Raw genomic sequence first — 18,474 nt, 5'->3', positions numbered from 1 at the left:
TAATCCCCATGTACAACCTCTAAACACAACTCAAACAATACATAGGGTGAGGGTGAGGGCTTAAAGGATCTAGCAGCTGATCCCAGACCCTGTGGTCGTTGACGGCCATGTGATCCGGCCCTCCTTCTTCCAGCCCATAGACTTTGAGCTGACCCGCTCCTTCATGCTGACGGTGGAGGCCGAGAACGAGGTCCCGCTGGCCCGGGGAATTCACCTGCCGCGGCAGTCCACGGCGACCGTCTCCGTGCGGATCCTGGACGTCAACGAGAGTCCAGAGTTCAGTCCCAATCCCAAGTCCATCAAACTGGAGGAGGGTCTGCCCGCGGGGTCCCTGCTCACCAGCTTCACCGCCCAGGACCCCGACCGCTTCCTGAGGCAAACTGTCCGGTAAGAAGTCTTCCCTCTCACGGAGGTTCAGTGGGAGTCAAAATGTGCTTAAGATCATTTTAATAACTCAAACACTTTCACTGTGAAGAGGTTGAGCGGGTTGGAATAGAGAGTTCAAGAAATCGTTTACTGTCTTTTGATAAGAAGAACCTTTGAATATCCGTTTCCCTTTTCATTTTCTAATTTAGCCTTTCATTGATTAGAATTCATTGTGAAGTGACTGTAAATGACTGTCATTGAAAAAGGTATTGGCTCATTAGTATGCATTTAATGCATGCAAGGCCTCGTTACAATATTGTTTAATCTATTAATACACATATTAATACAGTGCACATCTTCATGTGATTAGATGAAAGGTAGAATGAGCATGAAGCCGCTCTCTGCCTCTTCACTTCCTCGTTGGGAACATGAGCTCATATGAAGACAGGAAGTGTTGGAGGAGCGACAACAAGCCTCACGGCCCACACATCGCTTAGGGATGAATTAGAAAAATAGAAAGTTTAGGTTAAAGTTTCTGAGCTCACTGAGTGGAGTGTATTGTCTCTACATGCTCAGCTCCATCCACTTTACTAATTATCATTTTTAAGTGCCCTGTGTGTAAAAACAGTTTGTTATGGCTAGAATATCATCAGCGATAAAGACACCATAATGACAGCTGTAGGGCTCAACTTGCTATTCACTAGTATGTCAACTAATTATAAAAATGTGAAGTATGGCTTGTTGAAATTGAACATAACTTTGTTAAAAGAAGATAGAAATGTTTTCCAAATGTAACACTGCTTGGTCTCATCAATAACATTTTTGGTTGAATCTATTTACGCGTATGGATATAGAACATTGGTGGTTGGTTGATTGGTGGGAGGGAGGGGGTGGGTAGTTTGGTGGGTTGGTTGGTTGAGGGGGTGGGGGGTAGTTGGTTGGTTGGTTGGTTTGGGGTGGGGGTAGTTGGTTGGTTTGGGGTGGGGGTAGTTGGTTGGTTTGGGGTGGGGGTAGTTGGTTGGTTGGGGATGGGGGTAGTTGGTTGAGGGGGTGGGGGGTAGTTGGTTGGTTGGTTGAGGGGGTGGGGGGTGGTTGGTTGGTTGGTTGGTTGGTTGGGTGGGGGTAGTTGGTTGATTTGGGGTGGGGGTAGTTGGTTGGTTGGGGATGGGGGTAGTTGGTTGGTTTGGGGTGGGGGTAGTTGGTTGGTTGGTTGGTTGGGGATGGGGGTAGTTGGTTGGTTTGGGGTGGGGGTAGTTGGTTGGTTTGGGGTGGGGGTAGTTGGTTGGTTGGTTGGGGATGGGGGTAGTTGGTTGGTTTGGGGTGGGGGTAGTTGGTTGGTTGGTTGGTTGGGGATGGGGGTAGTTGGTTGGTTGGGTGGATTGGATCAATGATTAAATGGGGTTGCTCTAATTATTCTAGAATTGACCAGTTGGTTCCACACGTTGTCAGGCCTTGTCAGAATGCAAAAGTATTTATAGCTGTTCACTCAAAAGCAGAACGAAAAGTCATGACCAAGACCGGAGTGTATCGAGACCGAGTCAAGACCAGGACTTTGAGGGGCGAGAGACCAGACCAGTGCAAAACCCACAGCGCATTATAAAATATCAAACATGCACTCTTCAAACTGATCTGAGAATGAAGATTCCTCTTCATTCAATTATTTGGTCACCATACACACTGTATATGTATATATACACTGTATATGTATATATGCACTGTATATGTATACTTATATACACACTGTATATGTATACTTATATATATACACTGTATATGTATATATACACTGTATATGTATATATGCACTGTATATGTATATATATACACTGTATCCATCCATCCATTATCAGCCGCTTATCCGGGGTCGGGTCGCGGTGGCAGCAGGTTCAGCAGGCCGACCCAGGCTTCCCTCTCACCCGCAACACTTTCCAGCTCATTCTGGGGGATCCCGAGGCGTTCCAAGGCCAGCCGGGAGATATAATCCCTCCAGCGTGTCCTCGGTCTTCCCCGGGGTCTCCTACCAGTTGGGCGTGCCTGGAAAACCTCTAATGGGAGGCGTCCAGGAGGCATCCTGACTAGATGCCCGAACCACCTCAGCTGACTCCTTTCGACACGAAGGAGCAGCGACTCGACTCCAAGCTCCCTCCTGATGTCCGAGCTCCTTACCCTATCTCTAAGGCTGAGCCCGGCCACCCTGCGGAGGAAGCTCATTTCGGCCACTTGTATCCGAGATCTCGTTCTTTCGGTCACGACCCAAAGTTCGTGACCATAGGTGAGGGTTGGAACATAGACCGACCAGTAAATGGAGAGCTTCGCCTTCCGGCTCAGCTCCTCTTCACCAGGACGGACCGGAACAGCGCCTGTTTTACTGCTGCAGCCGCACCGATCCGTCTGTCGATCTCCCGCTCCACCTTACCCTCACTCGTGAACAAGACCCCGAGATACTTGAACTCCTTCGCTTGGGGTAGGCAGTTTGTCCCCACCTGGAGGGAGCAATCCACCGGTTTCCGGCAGAGCACCATAGCCTCAGATTTGGAGGCGCTAACTCTCATCCCTGCCGCTTCACACTCGGCTGCAAAACGCCCGAGTGAATGCTGGAGGTCACAGTCCGAGGAGGCAAACAGGACCACATCATCCGCGAACAGCAGAGAGGCGATCCCGAGACTCCCGAACCGGATCCTCTCCGCCTCCTGGCTGCGCCTAGATATCCTGTCCATGAAGGTCACGAACAGGACCGGTGATAAAGGGCAGCCCTGGCGGAGGCCAACACCCACCGGGAACGTGTCTGACTTACTACCGAGGATACGAACACAGCTCCTACTGCAGGCGTACAAAGACAGGATAGCCCGTGCCAACGGGTCCGGCACCCCATACTCCCGCAGCACCCCCCACAAAAAACCCCGAGGGACCCGGTCGAAAGCCTTCTCCAAGTCCACAAAGCACATGTAGACTGGTTGGGCGAACTCCCAGGACCCCTCCAGTAGTCTTGCGAGGGTAAAGAGCTGGTCCACTGTTCCACGACCGGGACGGAATCCGCACTGCTCGTCTTGAATCTGAGGTTCGACAAGCGGTCGGAGCCTCCTTTCCAGCACCCTGTATATATATATATATATATATATATATATATATATATATATATATATATATATATATATATATATATATATATACTGTATATGTATACTTATATACACGCTGTATATGTATATATGTATATTTATACTGTACATGTATACTTGTATATTTATACTGTACATGTATACTTGTATACACACTGTATATGTATATATGTATATTTATACTGTACATGTATACTTGTATACACACTGTATATGTATATATGTATATTTATACTGTATATATGTGTATCTGTGGAGTACCAGGAAGAAATGTCTTTACAGTTGTAAAAAGGCAATGCAGAGGTGAATTTTATAGTTATGAATATTGTTTTCTTTGAGCACTGCCAGTTTGATGTTACCAAATAAATCAGCCAGTGCGGAGGCGATACAGTGAGACCCGCACTGCAGTCGTCGTGAAATGAAACCCTGAGTCCCAAAAGCGCGGCGCTGCCGAGGCTCAGCTGACCGGTCGCCGCAGGAAGCCGGAGTGATGTGTACAGAAGGGTCGGCCGCTCGTATTTACAACACAATTCTATCTTCACGGGCAGGTGCAGGTTTGGCCTTCTCGTTAGCGCGAGCGCACGCTGTTCCCGGCCTCCAGCTGAAGAGCTTCCTCTCCAGACGTCTTGACATGTCTCCGGCTCTACGGCTCGTTCAGCTGCAGACCAGAGCGCCTGCTCCGCGCTGCTCTTTCTTTCACATCCCACCACTTGTTTCTAAATGTAGTGCTGAAGTATTTGTAGCCTAGCAACAGCCAATGGTGGACGCACTTTTGTGTTCACAAAAACACACACACACACACACACACACACAGCACTGTGCGGCGTGGTGCGCGCCACAGAGAACATTTCTGCTGCTTTGTGCTCTGCGTTTGGTGCTCTTCCATTTATTCATCGCCGTGCCTTTCAACTCTTTATCGCTCCAATTAAAAACCTGACAAATTCGACAATATTTCGCGGGGCGGCGTGCGGCTGCTCGCTGGCAGCGCTGCTCACCTTTTTGTGGGAAGCCGTGCTACTTTGCTGTTGATTCAACGCGACTCTGTCGGCCTCTATCTGTCAGATGAACACGTCCCGTTTCTGGATGAGCCAAATGTATTCTGCTTCTGGCTTGTTTGCAAGTCCAGAACTTATAGAACACATTTACACTGGCAGACTCAGTTGTTGATGTGATTTTCAAATCTGTTAAATGTAGAATCACTTGCAGGGAGAATACATGAGTGAGTTGTGAGCGCTGCAGCCTCCATGTATCAGCTGCTGGACCTGCTGGGCCTGAAGCCAGGAGCTGATAGAGCAGCCTCTGTGCTGTGTTCATGCTCTCTCTCTCTCTCTCTCTCTCTCTCTCTCTCTCTCTCTCTCTCTCTCTCTCTCTCTCTCTCTCCAGGTACTCTAAGATGTCTGACCCGGCTAACTGGCTGGAGATCGACCCGGTTAACGGTCGCATTTCCACCATCGCCATCCTTGACCGAGAGTCTCCCTACGTCAAGAACAACATCTACAACGTCACATTCATGGCCTCTGATAACGGTGAACACACACACACACACACACACACACACACACACACACACACACACACACAGGTGGGTTGTGCCTCAGTGCCCTTTCAGTAATTGTTGTGCTGCTGGTTTTACCGTCAGGCTTCTGCAGTGCTACTTGAAGCGTTAGCTAGTGAAGCTAAGCGCTAATCTTCACTACACAACACACACTCCTCTATTGGGAGTAGAGAGCTCCCTATAGAGCCCCATGTGAACTCTGGATTAATGACACAGTTTAGCATTGACCATCACACTTTCAGTAAAATGTGTGATCGTTTATGTTTTTCTAGTCTCTGATCATGTGACTTTGTAAACAACCAATCAGTGTGATGAACTAGAATAAATCCAGATGTTTGATGTTTTCACATGAATATAAAATAGATATTACTAATACTAGCTCTAAGCACATTATTATTAACTATATTTAATCATTAAAATTACTAATGACAAAATGTGTTTTAATCAATCAAAAATTGCATTTCCTATTTATGAAGAAAAAAAGCACTATACATTAATATAACCAAATAAAAAGATAACATTAGAATTGTTGTTGGTTTACTGAGCTGTAGAAATGACCTGTGTTGCATAATCAAACAATAAAAGGATCTGTATCTGTTATTATGGATCATCACTGATCGGCAAAAATACATAATCAGAGACCTCTAAAAGTTATATTTGCTACTTTTTTTCTTTTGATCTGATCCAAACCCTGTTTTTTATGACCCGTTGCATCACTACTACTTATTCAGAAAGAAAGCAGCTAAAAGGGAAAGCCAATTATAATAGTATTGTTTTTGTATTATCCTGTAGCTTCCCAGTGGGGTTCCTTATAACCAGAAGGTTGACATGCTGGTTAAAGTACGTGTTTCATAGTCCAAGTGTTTTGATCGGCACGGGAGTTTCACGTCATAAAAGATCGTCTGACGTCAAGAAAGAGCGGTGAAGATATTCTAAATATTTCCCCAAACTGATATGGATGGTTTTCCTTCCGCCTGGCAACAGAAGTCCTGATGTCGCTCTCCTCAAAGCTACACGACTCCATTGACAAACAGGCATCACGTTACACCGCTAGTGTAGCGTTCAAATCATTCATAACCTTATTGATTAGCTTACTGACATCATCACTTTTAACTCTGACCTGAACGCTGAGGAAGGAACGAGCATCGCCTGGACATGCCAACTGGAATAAAACGGCATGGAGTTGTTTCTTCATCCACAGTTTGAAGATCCATAAATGACATGCGCTGTCATTTTTTTATATAAAAATTCCGGCTCCAAAAAGGGAGGAACGGATGTATTTTCTGATTTCATGACAGCGCCTCCTGAACTCGTCAGAATGCAGTTGGTTCTGCGGTCATGTGAAGAGTCTCATGCCAGACTCAGGAAGAGGAGCAGGATTAGAGATGCAACCACACAAACCTTCCTGCGAATATCTCTCTTTCTATTCCACAAACAAGGTCTTGTTCTGAAAATCGTCTCGCTGATAGAGCGACCAAACAAACGTCCCCACAAAGAAGAGCGCTCACTTCCTGTCAGCTCACGAGTCAGCTGCAGCTTCCTCCTCAGTGCCCCTTCAAACTAAAAGCTGTCCCTCTTTGGCTTGTGAGCTATGGTGTGTTGACAGGTTTGTTTGTAGTGTCTGGCTGGCCTGAAGGCTTTCAGTCAAAAGGCTCCGGCCCGCCCACTGAGATGATGCTTCAGACCAAAGGAGCATTTCTAAGCAATCTCCAAAGACGCTTTTTCTCTTCTTTGTCATACCTGATGTTTTTGTCTGATCGCAGTGGGGCTTGAAAACATCTTTACTTATAAAATGATGAAGGTATAGGTTTTATTTTTCATCCAGTGTTCATTCAGGATACTAGCTCCACACAAGCTAATGCGTTTAGAAAGGCCATTGTATATCTGAATTCTATATAACATAATAATTCTATATAATATCTGATCTTAAATGTGATTCATCATAAAGGAGCATGACCGCTCCCCGAAAGTGAAGCCCAAGCTCTCTCCATCGCCCCCTGGTGCCTGGCTGCAGTATAGCTCATAAATCCTGCAGATGGGACATGGCCTAACAAAAAAATCAAAGTACTAGTCAAATATGCTTTCCATCATGTCATTTTCTTTACAGAGAAGTTTGGTTTTAATTGATTATTTGATGCTGTAAAAAGGGGGTGTGGCATTATGATTGACAGCTGCTCTGATTGAGAGGTGGGTTGTAACGTGGATCTGTTTCAAACATAGATAATTATAGACAGTCAAAGGTCCATACAGCCACCTACCGTGTTGCTAGCTAGCTTAGCAACATTGAGGATAGCCAGAGCTGAGACGGTGATGTTTCTGAAACCAGAATCATGAGTCTGTCATAGAACATCACTGTCCTCGTAAATGTATTCACAGAGATATTGAGTTCAGTTGTTGTGCTAATGTAGCCGCTAGGTGACTTTAACACTAACGAGCTGCTGCATATACTCTGGCTCCAAAGGGCGACAACAGTGCCAGATGGCAGCGGCCCTATCCAGGACATTTGGGCTTCCCTTTTGTGCGCTGTGAGGAAGTGGAGAAGCATCATTCATCTATACATACAGCCTATGGTTTTAGCCATTGTAGTGATGTCACATCAACCCTGTATTACGCAACCCCTCCAACAATGCTGCTAGTGTCACACTCATCCCTTCACATGGGAGGAATAGATTGTCTCTTGTCTGAGGCCCAGCCCTTACTTTGGGTACTGCCAGGTCTTCAGCCTGAAGTCAAGCTCTCAGTTCACATAATGGGAAGAGGAAGACTCCGTCCTGTTAACAACTGATCACACTGTCCTCCTTTAATTACATTTCAATTCTGTGTTCCCGTAATCAAATATGTCGATCAGGAAAGGCTTGGCGGGTTGCGTTGGCTTTTGGACACAGTGCTCCCGCTAATTTTCTGCCTATTTAGTACATCGTTCCCAAAGTCTTGCTCTTTGGCTGATCATAACAGGGCTTCATAGCCACAGAAAAAGGGGGATTCTCTGTTCAGAGTGGAAAATTGTTGAAGAGGAATGTCATTCAGCATCCACTCCACACAGAGACCCCGCTGTGCTCCGAGCTTCCTGCTCACTGACCGTCTGAGCACATTTCCTGTCCTCGCTGAGCACACGTGCACTGCAAGGCAATCTCTAGTGAAAAAACAAAAAGATGCACAAAGACAAACACAGGCCAGCCCGTGCAAGAGGGTAAATGTCTGCAGTTTTTCAGCGGTCACCATATGTGCACCGGTCACCTACTATGGCTGAGCATACTGTGTCCATACTGTGTCCATGGGGAAGACAGAGGACAGGCATTCATCTCAGATAAGTGATGTAGTAGCGCTGTCACTGTAATAGTATGCATGGCTGGAAGGATGTGCATACTCTGCAGCAGTAGTTAGCCAGCTTGCCTGCATTATTGTCCAATAACTACAGCGGTGATTATCCCCCATATACTGCCATCCAAGATTTTACTGTGAATCCTATCGTGTTAAAGGACGAGGTTGTTGATATTCCGTATATGTTTCTTATTGTCAACAAATCCATTGAAGAGACTAAAACCAAACCAATGTGTTTGTATCTCTCAATACTTTCTGACTTCCCCATACAGACAATACTTCTTAGTAGATGCATTCATTGTTGGTTTGGCTCCTTTCCAAAGAATGATTTTTGCAGATCACCAGAGTAGCAGTATGTTAATGGCCAGATAGCTTTTTAATTTACTGAGCAGATCACCCTCCCCAGAGGAAGAACCCTTTTAATTTTTTACACTACATGAGCTATCGTGCTCACCTTGCACGGCAGCTGGATGCTCGCAATATCACAAGACCCCAAGGTGGAAACCTTTTGTTCTGATAAGTAAAGCCAATGAGGAAGTGGGATAAACATTCTCTCTCCTGACCACCAGGGGGAGACTCCTCTGGTTGTATAGAAGTACATGCTTCATGTGTTCAAACTTGCATTCTCTCTCCTGACCACCAGGGGGCGACTCCTCTGGTTGTATAGAAGTATATGCTTCATGTGTTAAAGCTGCATTCTCTCTCCTCACCACCAGGGGGAGACTCCTCTGGTTGTATAGAAGTCTATGAGAAAATTACTATTTCTTTACTGGGTTGGCTGGGTTTGAGATCTGGTCAGAATATCAGCGGTAGGGTAGGGAGGGTCATGATTTCGCCAAAGTAGAAAATGAGCTTTTAGCTATTTGTGGTAGAAGACATGTTTTGTGCATTTTCACAGCTTAAAATAACAGTGAAGTAAAAACACAACGTAAAATATTGAACATCTTCCTCCTGTTACCAGGTATCCCTCCTGCCAGCGGGACCGGCACCCTTCAGATGTACCTGCTGGACATAAACGACAATGCCCCTCACGTCTTCCCCCCCGAGGTGGAAATGTGTGAGCGGCCCGATCCCAACGCCATCAACATCACGGCCAGTGACCCCGACCTGACCCCGAACGCGGGACCCTTCGTCTTCGAGCTGGCCAATCGGCCATCAGATGTACGCCGCAACTGGACGCTGAATCGCGTCAATGGTCAGTAAGGGATGATGTGTCCGCTCTGTTATTCATCTTCTTTCATGCATTAACTCTCACATTCTGTCTCTGCTTAAAGGGAAGAATACAGCCCAGAATAAAAATGAAGGTTGTTCATAAAGTCCGTCCATAGCTAGATCGCATGCTGACAATGTCCACCTTCCAAAAGCTACTGGATTGACTTGCAGTCTCCTGAGAGTCCAAAAAGGCTTTGCCTCATTATGTTGTGCAACTCTAGGTCCAATCAATCATTTCAACCAGAGTGGCACTTGAGACTATCGTTGGACTTAAGTCACAGAAATGATCCATTTCTTTGACTTGGCTGCCAGGAGACTTACATTAGAGATACTTGAGAGCTGACATCCAATCGTCATGTTTCATTTCAGAAAGAAACAATAGAAAAGAAAGGCAGCAGGAATGCCTTATTGATTGAATGCTAATACTGTGAGAGAGCGTATCAGTTTAATGATCAGCATGGACTGACCTGAAACACATCCTGACTTGCAATTTGTTTAAGAGACTTGTGAATTGACTCGTGACTTGGATTGTCAATTTACGTCAAACTTCTACGGTGAAATATTTCAAACCGTCTCCATGTGGAGGCTATAGCGCCGAATTCCGTATTGACCACCTTTAAGGTCCACAATGGTTTCTTAGTGCTGGTGCCTTTCGACTTGAGGACTGTTGCTAGATATTGCAGCAGCCTATGCATGTAAGGGAGGCCCACCGGGTTCATGTAGCACTGAGTGAGTTCTCATCTCTATCCATTGGCCTGGAAGGCCCATCAGATCTGCTGCACTGTCTTCTTGACCAAGGTTACATACTTATTGTTGTGTCATGATACTCGAACATGTTCTTTCCATCGAATGACGTGTTGAGATGTGTCCTAAGCTCTGGTAAAAGCCACTGAGGGAACCTTGAGTGTGGACTATTTACCACAGAAGTGTACTCTCGAGGTGAGGAATGAGACTCTAATGCAAGAAAGAGAATGCTCAAATGCTCCTCTAAAGCTACGCTACGAGCTAAATGTCCGTTACACCGAGTGGCAATAGCTATTTAGAAATAGACATTTTATTCTTCTTTTCACTGCAGTAGTTTTGGAAGGTACCTCACAGTAACTAATAGTGTGTGTGTGTGTGTGTGTGTGTGTGTGTGTTCAGACATGGTCTAAAGTCCTGTATCTGTTTCTAGTTTAGTTGGGTATCGTTAATTATGAGTTTCGTGGAAAATATGCAGAACCTTTCTATCCATCAGTAACCGCTGTTGAAATGCTTTTTGCAATGCAAAGAGCCGCGGCTGCTCCTGTGACTCCCAGTGGGATGGAGTGCAGGGGCATGAAGGATGAAGATGGATGAAGTGCGTAAGGCAGGGATCATCACTCTCTCACGTTCGTCCCCTTCCATCTGGCCACAGGCGAGTACGCCCAGCTGAGACTGAGGATCGGCTCCCTGGACAGCGGGATCTACGAGGTTCCCATCATGATCACGGACTCCGGCAACCTGCCCATGTCCAACACGTCCTACCTGAGAGTCAAGGTCTGCCAGTGTGATCACCATGGCGACTGTGTGGACATGGAGCGAATCATTGCCGCTGGACTGGGTACCGGAGCCATCATCGCCATCCTGCTCTGCATCATCATCCTATTAGGTGAGAGAGAGACACACACACACACACACACACACACACACACACACACACACACACACACACACACACACTGGTTGTTTCTGTAGCACTTGGCTCACATGACATACCCCTTGAATTTGTTGGTGTTTTATTACAGCACTTTTCTGACCTGAAAAATACATTTGAATGAACATTGTATATAATTTACAGCCGACATGTGAAACTTGTTGAGGTGGGCTGAGTGAACCTGCTCCGCCGAGTAAATTGTGAACTTCTGAATGTAAGTGGAGGTGGACAAAACAATAGAAACACCTCTAACACCCCTGGTCATTTATTCCCTGGACTCCGATATCGTTCCAAATGAGAGACTGAATCCACAGCAGATATCAAATAGAAGTAACCAGCCACCATCTTCACTGCCGCCATGCTGCTTTTGTTATTGTTTTCTCGCCCTGTAAAGCACTTTGAATCGCCCTGTTGTTAAAATGTGCTATACAAATAAACTCGCCTCGCTTTCTGATGTCACATGTGACACACCAGGGGAAGACTGAAATACTCGTCTCTTTTAGTGAGTACTTCGCCTCTTTTAGTGAGTACATTGTCTCTTTTAGTGAGTACATTGTTTCTTTTAGTGAGTACTTCGTCTCTTTTAGTGAGTACATAGCCTCTTTTAGTGAGTACATTGTCTCTTTTAGTGAGTACATTGTCTCTTTTAGTGAGTACATTGTCTCTTTTAGTGAGTACATCGCCTCTTTTAGTGAGTACTTCGCCTCTTTTAGTGAGTACATAGCCTCTTTTAGTGAGTACTTCGTCTCTTTTAGTGAGTACATAGCCTCTTTTAGTGAGTACTTTGTCTCTTTTAGTGAGTACATCGCCTCTTTTAGTGAGTACTTTGCCTCTTTTAGTGAGTACATAGCCTCTTTTAGTGAGTACTTCGTCTCTTTTAGTGAGTACATAGCCTCTTTTAGTGAGTACTTTGTCTCTTTTAGTGAGTACATCGCCTCTTTTAGTGAGTACTTTGCCTCTTTTAGTGAGTACATAGCCTCTTTTAGTGAGTACTTTGCCTCTTTTAGTGAGTACATAGCCTCTTTTAGTGAGTACTTCGTCTCTTTTAGTGAGTACATAGCCTCTTTTAGTGAGTACTTTGTCTCTTTTAGTGAGTACTTTGTCTCTTTTAGTGAGTACATTGTCTCTTTTAGTGAGTACTTTGTCTCTTTTAGTGAGTACTTTGTCTCTTTTAGTGAGTACATCGTCTCTTTTAGTGAGTACTTTGTCTCTTTTAGTGAGTACTTTGTCTCTTTTAGTGAGTACATTGTCTCTTTTAGTGAGTACATTGTCTCTTTTAGTGAGTACTTTGTCTCTTTTAGTGAGTACTTTGTCTCTTTTAGTGAGTACATAGCCTCTTTTAGTGAGTACTTTGTCTCTTTTAGTGAGTACTTTGTCTCTTTTAGTGAGTACTTTGTCTCTTTTAGTGAGTACATTGTCTCTTTTAGTGAGTACTTTGTCTCTTTTAGTGAGTACTTTGTCTCTTTTAGTGAGTACATAGCCTCTTTTAGTGAGTACTTTGTCTCTTTTAGTGAGTACTTTGTCTCTTTTAGTGAGTACTTTGTCTCTTTTAGTGAGTACATCGTCTCTTTTAGTGAGTACATCGTCTCTTATAGCAAGTACTTCGCCTCTTTTAGTGAGTACTTCGCCTCTTTTAGTGAGTACTTCGCCTCTTTTAGTGAGTACATAGCCTCTTTTAGTGAGTACTTTGCCTCTTTTAGTGAGTACATAGCCTCTTTTAGTGAGTACTTTGCCTCTTTTAGTGAGTACTTTGCCTCTTTTAGTGAGTACATAGCCTCTTTTAGTGAGTACTTCGTCTCTTTTAGTGAGTACATAGCCTCTTTTAGTGAGTACTTTGTCTCTTTTAGTGAGTACTTCGCCTCTTTTAGTGAGTACATAGCCTCTTTTAGTGAGTACTTTGCCTCTTTTAGTGAGTACATAGCCTCTTTTAGTGAGTACATAGCCTCTTTTAGTGAGTACTTCGTCTCTTTTAGTGAGTACATCGTCTCTTTTAGTGAGTACATCGTCTCTTTTAGTGAGTACATCGTCTCTTATAGCAAGTACTTCGCCTCTTTTAGTGAGTACATCGTCTCTTTTAGTGAGTACATCGTCTCTTATAGCAAGTACTTCGCCTCTTTTAGTGAGTACATAGCCTCTTTTAGTGAGTACATAGCCTCTTTTAGTGAGTACATTGTTTCTTTTAGTGAGTACATTGCCTCTTTTAGTGAGTACATAGCCTCTTTTAGTGAGTACATCGTTTCTTTTAGTGAGTACATAGCCTCTTTTAGTGAGTACCTCGCCTCTTTTCTGAGTTGTCTGAGTTGAGTGAAACCCAAACAGTGGGTAAGCTCCTGCCAGCAGAACCCTGCCCCCGGGCCATGGCTCCCTCTCGCGCCACAGGAAGGAAAGGTGTGTTTTCTCTCCATCTGTTGTTTGCATTCAGCGGCGATGAAATGGTGCCTCTTGTTCCCTGTGTGGCTCCGCCAGCAGCGAGCATCAGTCAGTGTGAGCGGCGCTCGTTTGCTAGAGCATAGGTTTGCCATGGCCGAGATCCCAGGCTCTAATCCCAAGTGTGCATGTCAAGCTGGTTGCAGCTTTTCTCGTTATCAAGTGGCACTTCATGCGTTTGGACACTGTGCATAGACGGCTTCAGAGCGGCGTCCTCACTGTAGCGCTACAGGCAGACAACGGAGCCAAAGAAAAGTGTTTCAGCTCTTCACGGTACCACGTACAAAAAGAACTACATGCACTTATGGCCACGCAAGGAATAGAAGCAAGATGGTGCTCTGGCTCCTGCAGGGTGCACCTAATGCACGCTTCATTTTTATAGGATGTTATTTCAAATTAAAATTTGACCGTACGTTTAAAAGTACGGTCAAATAAAAGTATGTTTACCAACTGGATTTAAGATGAAAGTGTACCAGAATCACTGAGAGAACATGTGAGTGCTTCATAGTTTCGCTGGATGAAGTGTATGTGAAGTGTATATGAAGTGGTACATTTAAATGTTGGCAAATTGATTGAAGTGTCAGTTTTTGTGAAAGAGCTGAAGGGGTCAAGATTCAGTTCAGGTGTAGTTGCCGAATTTATTTGATGAGTGGAGTGGAATTCCTGAATAAAGCTGAAGTGTGACTATGATTGGAAGCGCTGCAGGAAATTGAAGTGTCAGCTGAAATGAAGGCGTTAAAAGCAGTTGCAGTTGTACCTGTAGAGAGTTGAAGCATTAGATTAAGCAGAAGAGATTCAGTTGGTTCAGCACTGAAAGGAGTGGAAGTGGTAACTCTTCTATTGCATGTCCTGTGGTTTGGCAGAAGAATCTCACAAAGGCCCCGTAAATTACTTAAAAATATGAAGGAACATGTTTAGTGTTAATTAAAGGCAGAAACTCTGATCGGATCCAAAGTCTTGTTTGGGTTTTGAAGATGTTGTACAACCTGAAACTGGAACAAACTATTAAGGCGTCCCAGGTTTTAATTAGCCGGTGAGAGATTAGTTTCCACCGCTTGGCAGTGTCTGAAAGACTTAGTTGGGCTTCCATTTTCCCCAAAAATGTTACAAAGCTGCATGTTTCCTTAATGAGCGATCCGCAGGGAGTTTTCAATTCAAATATTTGACAGTTGCTATGGCAGCACCATGAGCAGCTGGGTGGAGATGCTCTGCATCTGAGTTCACGGGCAGCGCGTGAAGAGGAAGGAAGAGACACAGTAGTGGGATGCGGCCTCGGGCCTCGGCTCACTGTGTGGCACATTGACCGCGTCGCGGCTCTGGAGCGGCGGCCTCGTTATTTCTAATGGACTCGATGTGAGCCGTCTGATGTCCCGCTGAACGCCCGCCCCCTCGCTTTCACCGGGAAACGCTGCTAATGGTGACAAGCCACTTCTCAAATGGCCTCTCTGGGGTTTAAATGGGCCTCACTTAGCATTCCACTCGCCGCCCTGATGCAGTTTGGCCCTCGCAGGTACAGCAGACTACAAACACATGCGCACACCCTGAGCTCCTCGGGCTCCTAAATCCACCCGGATTAATAGGATCAGAAGGAGAAAGATTCACATCAAGTTAATAAACCCAGCAGTGTGTTTCTGTCCCTGTGAGGGGATTTCAGCTGTTGTTTGGTATTGACCTTTGACCGTCTACAGGAGGCTGAGGAGATAATGGAGGCTTTGCAGCTGTGATAGGAATCTTGCATTAATGAGTGAACCGGATCCCCGGGAGGACTGGCTGCTAGCTGTGTGTGTGTGTGTGTGTGTGTGTGTGTGTGTGTGTGTGTGTGTGTGTGTGTGTGTGTGTGTGTGTGTGCGTGTGTGTAAAACAAAATCGGTATCATTCTGACTTAATGAGGAAGCCGTGTTTCCAGACGTTGAGACGTTTCAGAATGTGACGTTTAGGAGACTGGCCATCTCACAGTCATTGTCCAGTGGTGTCTCCGGGCCCCGCCCCCTTTTGACCTGTCACCTGTAAAGAAAAGCATCGTCGTGGCGATGCAGGGTCGGGCCAGATACCCCAGCCTGTTCGGGGCTCCCACGCTTCCAACCACGACGCTCTAGGCCGCCCTCTAGTGGCGGTTTCTACTCTTTACGAGCACCGTGTCTTTTCAAAATGAAGTTCCGTGTTCACCAGAAGTTCGGTTTAAAACCATTTATGTTTGAGGAAAAGAGTGAGGTTGACTTGAATGAGTCATGTGACAATGTCTTCAACATTTAGTTTCAGTATCACGTGGGACACGGACAGTGGTCTCCAGGATGAAAGTCCCGTGTTTGTTTGACCCATGGACTCTCACCATGTTTCGACCGCCTCGCTCTTTGCGCATTTGACGCATTAGGGGTGAGAACGGGTGAGTGCACCACCACGTTATCCCCTCGTCGCTCGGTTGTATACAGCTCTGGATCGCTCTGGATCGCTCTGGATCGCTCTGGATAGTTCTGAGTTGCTCTGGATCGCTCTGGATTGTTCTGAATCGCTCTGAATCGCTCTGGAACGCTCTGGATTGTTCTGAGTTGCTCTGGATCGCTCTGGATCGCTCTGGATAGTTCTGAGTTGCTCTGGATCGCTCTGGTTCACGTGATTTGCCACCGCAGCGTGACACCAGGTTGCATTTCACCAAAACGTTTCTAGGTTCTAATCCGCAGCAAGGCGTGAGTGATTAGGTTTTGGTATCAGTGGTCAAGGTCACAGTGACCTCGCATCCGTCCCATTATCACGATCAAGATATCTCAGGAACGCATTGAGTGTCTTCAAATTATGAACTGGTTTTATTTTTGTGGTCAAAGTCCACTCAAAACACTTAACTAACTTCATATGCTAATTATTAAATTTTTCCACGAATGTCTCAGAGGATAAATTGATGAAGCGATGACATTTCAAACAGAATGGGTGTAAACCGCGCGAGGCGGTGAGTCTAGGGTTGTGTCGCTAGTGGAGCTGTAGAACACGTCCTTGGTTCCGTCATTAAATATTGTCTTGCTCTTCTCTTGCAGTGCTGGTGCTGCTGTTTGTGATGTGGATGAAGAGGAGGGACAAGGAGCGGCAGGCCAAGCAGCTCCTCATCGACCCGGAGGACGACGTGCGGGACAACATCCTGAAATATGACGAGGAGGGGGGAGGAGAGGAGGACCAGGTACACACACACACACACACACACACTCTCACTCTGATTGGCTGAGCTACAGTTCCTGTGATTGGTGGGTTTCCTTTGTCCATTAGCTCCAATCTGCTCTTGTGTTCACCACTCCCACACAGTCCGACTCAAACACACACACACACATTCTCATAAAGGAAGCTTACAGTAAAATGCACATGAGGCTGCCACACACACACACACACACACACACACGCACACACACGCGCACTCTCTCTCTCTCTCTGTCTCTCTCTCTCTCTCTCTCTCTCTCTCTCTCTCTCTCTCTCTCTCTCTCTCTCTCTCTCTTTCTCTGCTTCCCTACAGTTTTCAATCATCTGTCCTCTGGCTAAGATTAAGTGTACTACAAAAGAGGAGCTAAACAGGATTAATTGCTTTCTGTTGGAGAACAATTTCCTGTGTCCCTCCACACACTCCTCTGCTGGTGCCAGGCACATAAGCTGCTCCACACTTCTGCGGGAAAAAATGGTTAACCCTTATTTAGCCAGCGACGAGACTGACAGCAGGTTTTACTTGATACTGCAGCAGCGTGTTGCAGTGGCTGTAAGAGGCACGTGCACTGTACATGTGCACCCACACACACACACACACACACACACACACACACACACACACAGGTAGCGATTCACCTGGTGTAACGCACTGCACTGTTTCATTGCAAACAAACGTTTGGACCGGATCTGCACTGGAGCGTACTGCTTCCAACAGGGACAAACGCTCGCTCCTTCTCCTGGTTGCAACACAATGTTGTACGGACATTCATATTAAATGCAATATCTCAGGAACACCTTTCAATGTTTCAAAATGTTGCTTAAATATCCTCTTGGATTCAGGGATGAACTGATCAGATTTTGATCACGAAACACGTTTTTGGCCAACACTCAAGAAATCAAATGCTAATTAAGCCAATTTGACACAAATGTCTAGAAGTGGTGACATTTTGAACAGATATGGATGTAAACTACAACTTGACTGGTTGGCAGAGGCATACAAGCGCGAGGTGGTAATTCTAGTTTACCCAGTGAAATATCTTCAGAGGGAGTTGTACACACATTTGGTTCAAGATCTCATGGTGCATGGAAGAAAATACAACAGATCTTTTCCAGAGCTATCATCACATTGAAATTTCCCTCAGACTTACACATGGCTGTGAAGACGAAGTTGGAGCAGTCACTGTGAGGTTTGTGAACTGCGGTTTTGAAGTCTTAAATTCAGGATTTAGTCCGTCGCCAAGAGAGGTTGGAGCTAAGGACAACCAAACGTGAATAAGACATTTTTAGGCAACGAAAATTACAGTAAACTTCCATGAACTGAAAACACGCTCCAAAAAGGGTTAGAGTTCTAAGACAATGGTGGTCAGGAGAGAGAATGCAGCTTTAACACATGAAGCATATACTTCTATACAACCAGAGGAGTCGCCCCCTGGTGGTCAGGAGAGAGAATGCAGCTTTAACACATGAAGCATAGACTTCTATACAACCAGAGGAGTCGCCCCCTGGTGGTCAGGAGAGAGAATGCAGCTTTAACACATGAAGCATAAACTTCTATACAACCAGAAGAGTCGCCCCCTGGTGGACAGTACAAAGAACACAGGTTTAAGGTACTACCATAG

At 45.5% G+C, this 18,474-nt stretch overlaps 1 protein-coding gene across 1 annotated transcript in view; it reads left to right on the top strand.

Annotated features, from left to right (window-relative positions):
• LOC306739447 (cadherin-2-like) overlaps window positions 1–18,474 on the top strand; it is a gene marked incomplete at both ends in the record, with an annotated part of 43,710 nt that overhangs the window by 10,697 nt on the left and 14,539 nt on the right. The window contains 5 exons of the mRNA XM_079221466.1: window positions 134–387; window positions 4,869–5,011; window positions 9,323–9,556; window positions 10,970–11,203; window positions 16,702–16,841. Of these exons, the coding sequence (XP_079077592.1) occupies window positions 134–387; window positions 4,869–5,011; window positions 9,323–9,556; window positions 10,970–11,203; window positions 16,702–16,841 (1,005 nt within the window). The remainder of the gene's footprint in view (window positions 1–133; window positions 388–4,868; window positions 5,012–9,322; window positions 9,557–10,969; window positions 11,204–16,701; window positions 16,842–18,474) is intronic.

Source organism: Taurulus bubalis (assembly GCF_910589615.1).
Source record: "Taurulus bubalis genome assembly, chromosome: 7".
Lineage (NCBI taxonomy): Eukaryota > Metazoa > Chordata > Actinopteri > Perciformes > Cottidae > Taurulus > Taurulus bubalis.
The sequence above is the reverse complement of the archived record's forward strand: the minus strand, read 5'-3'. Positions and strand labels throughout refer to the sequence as shown.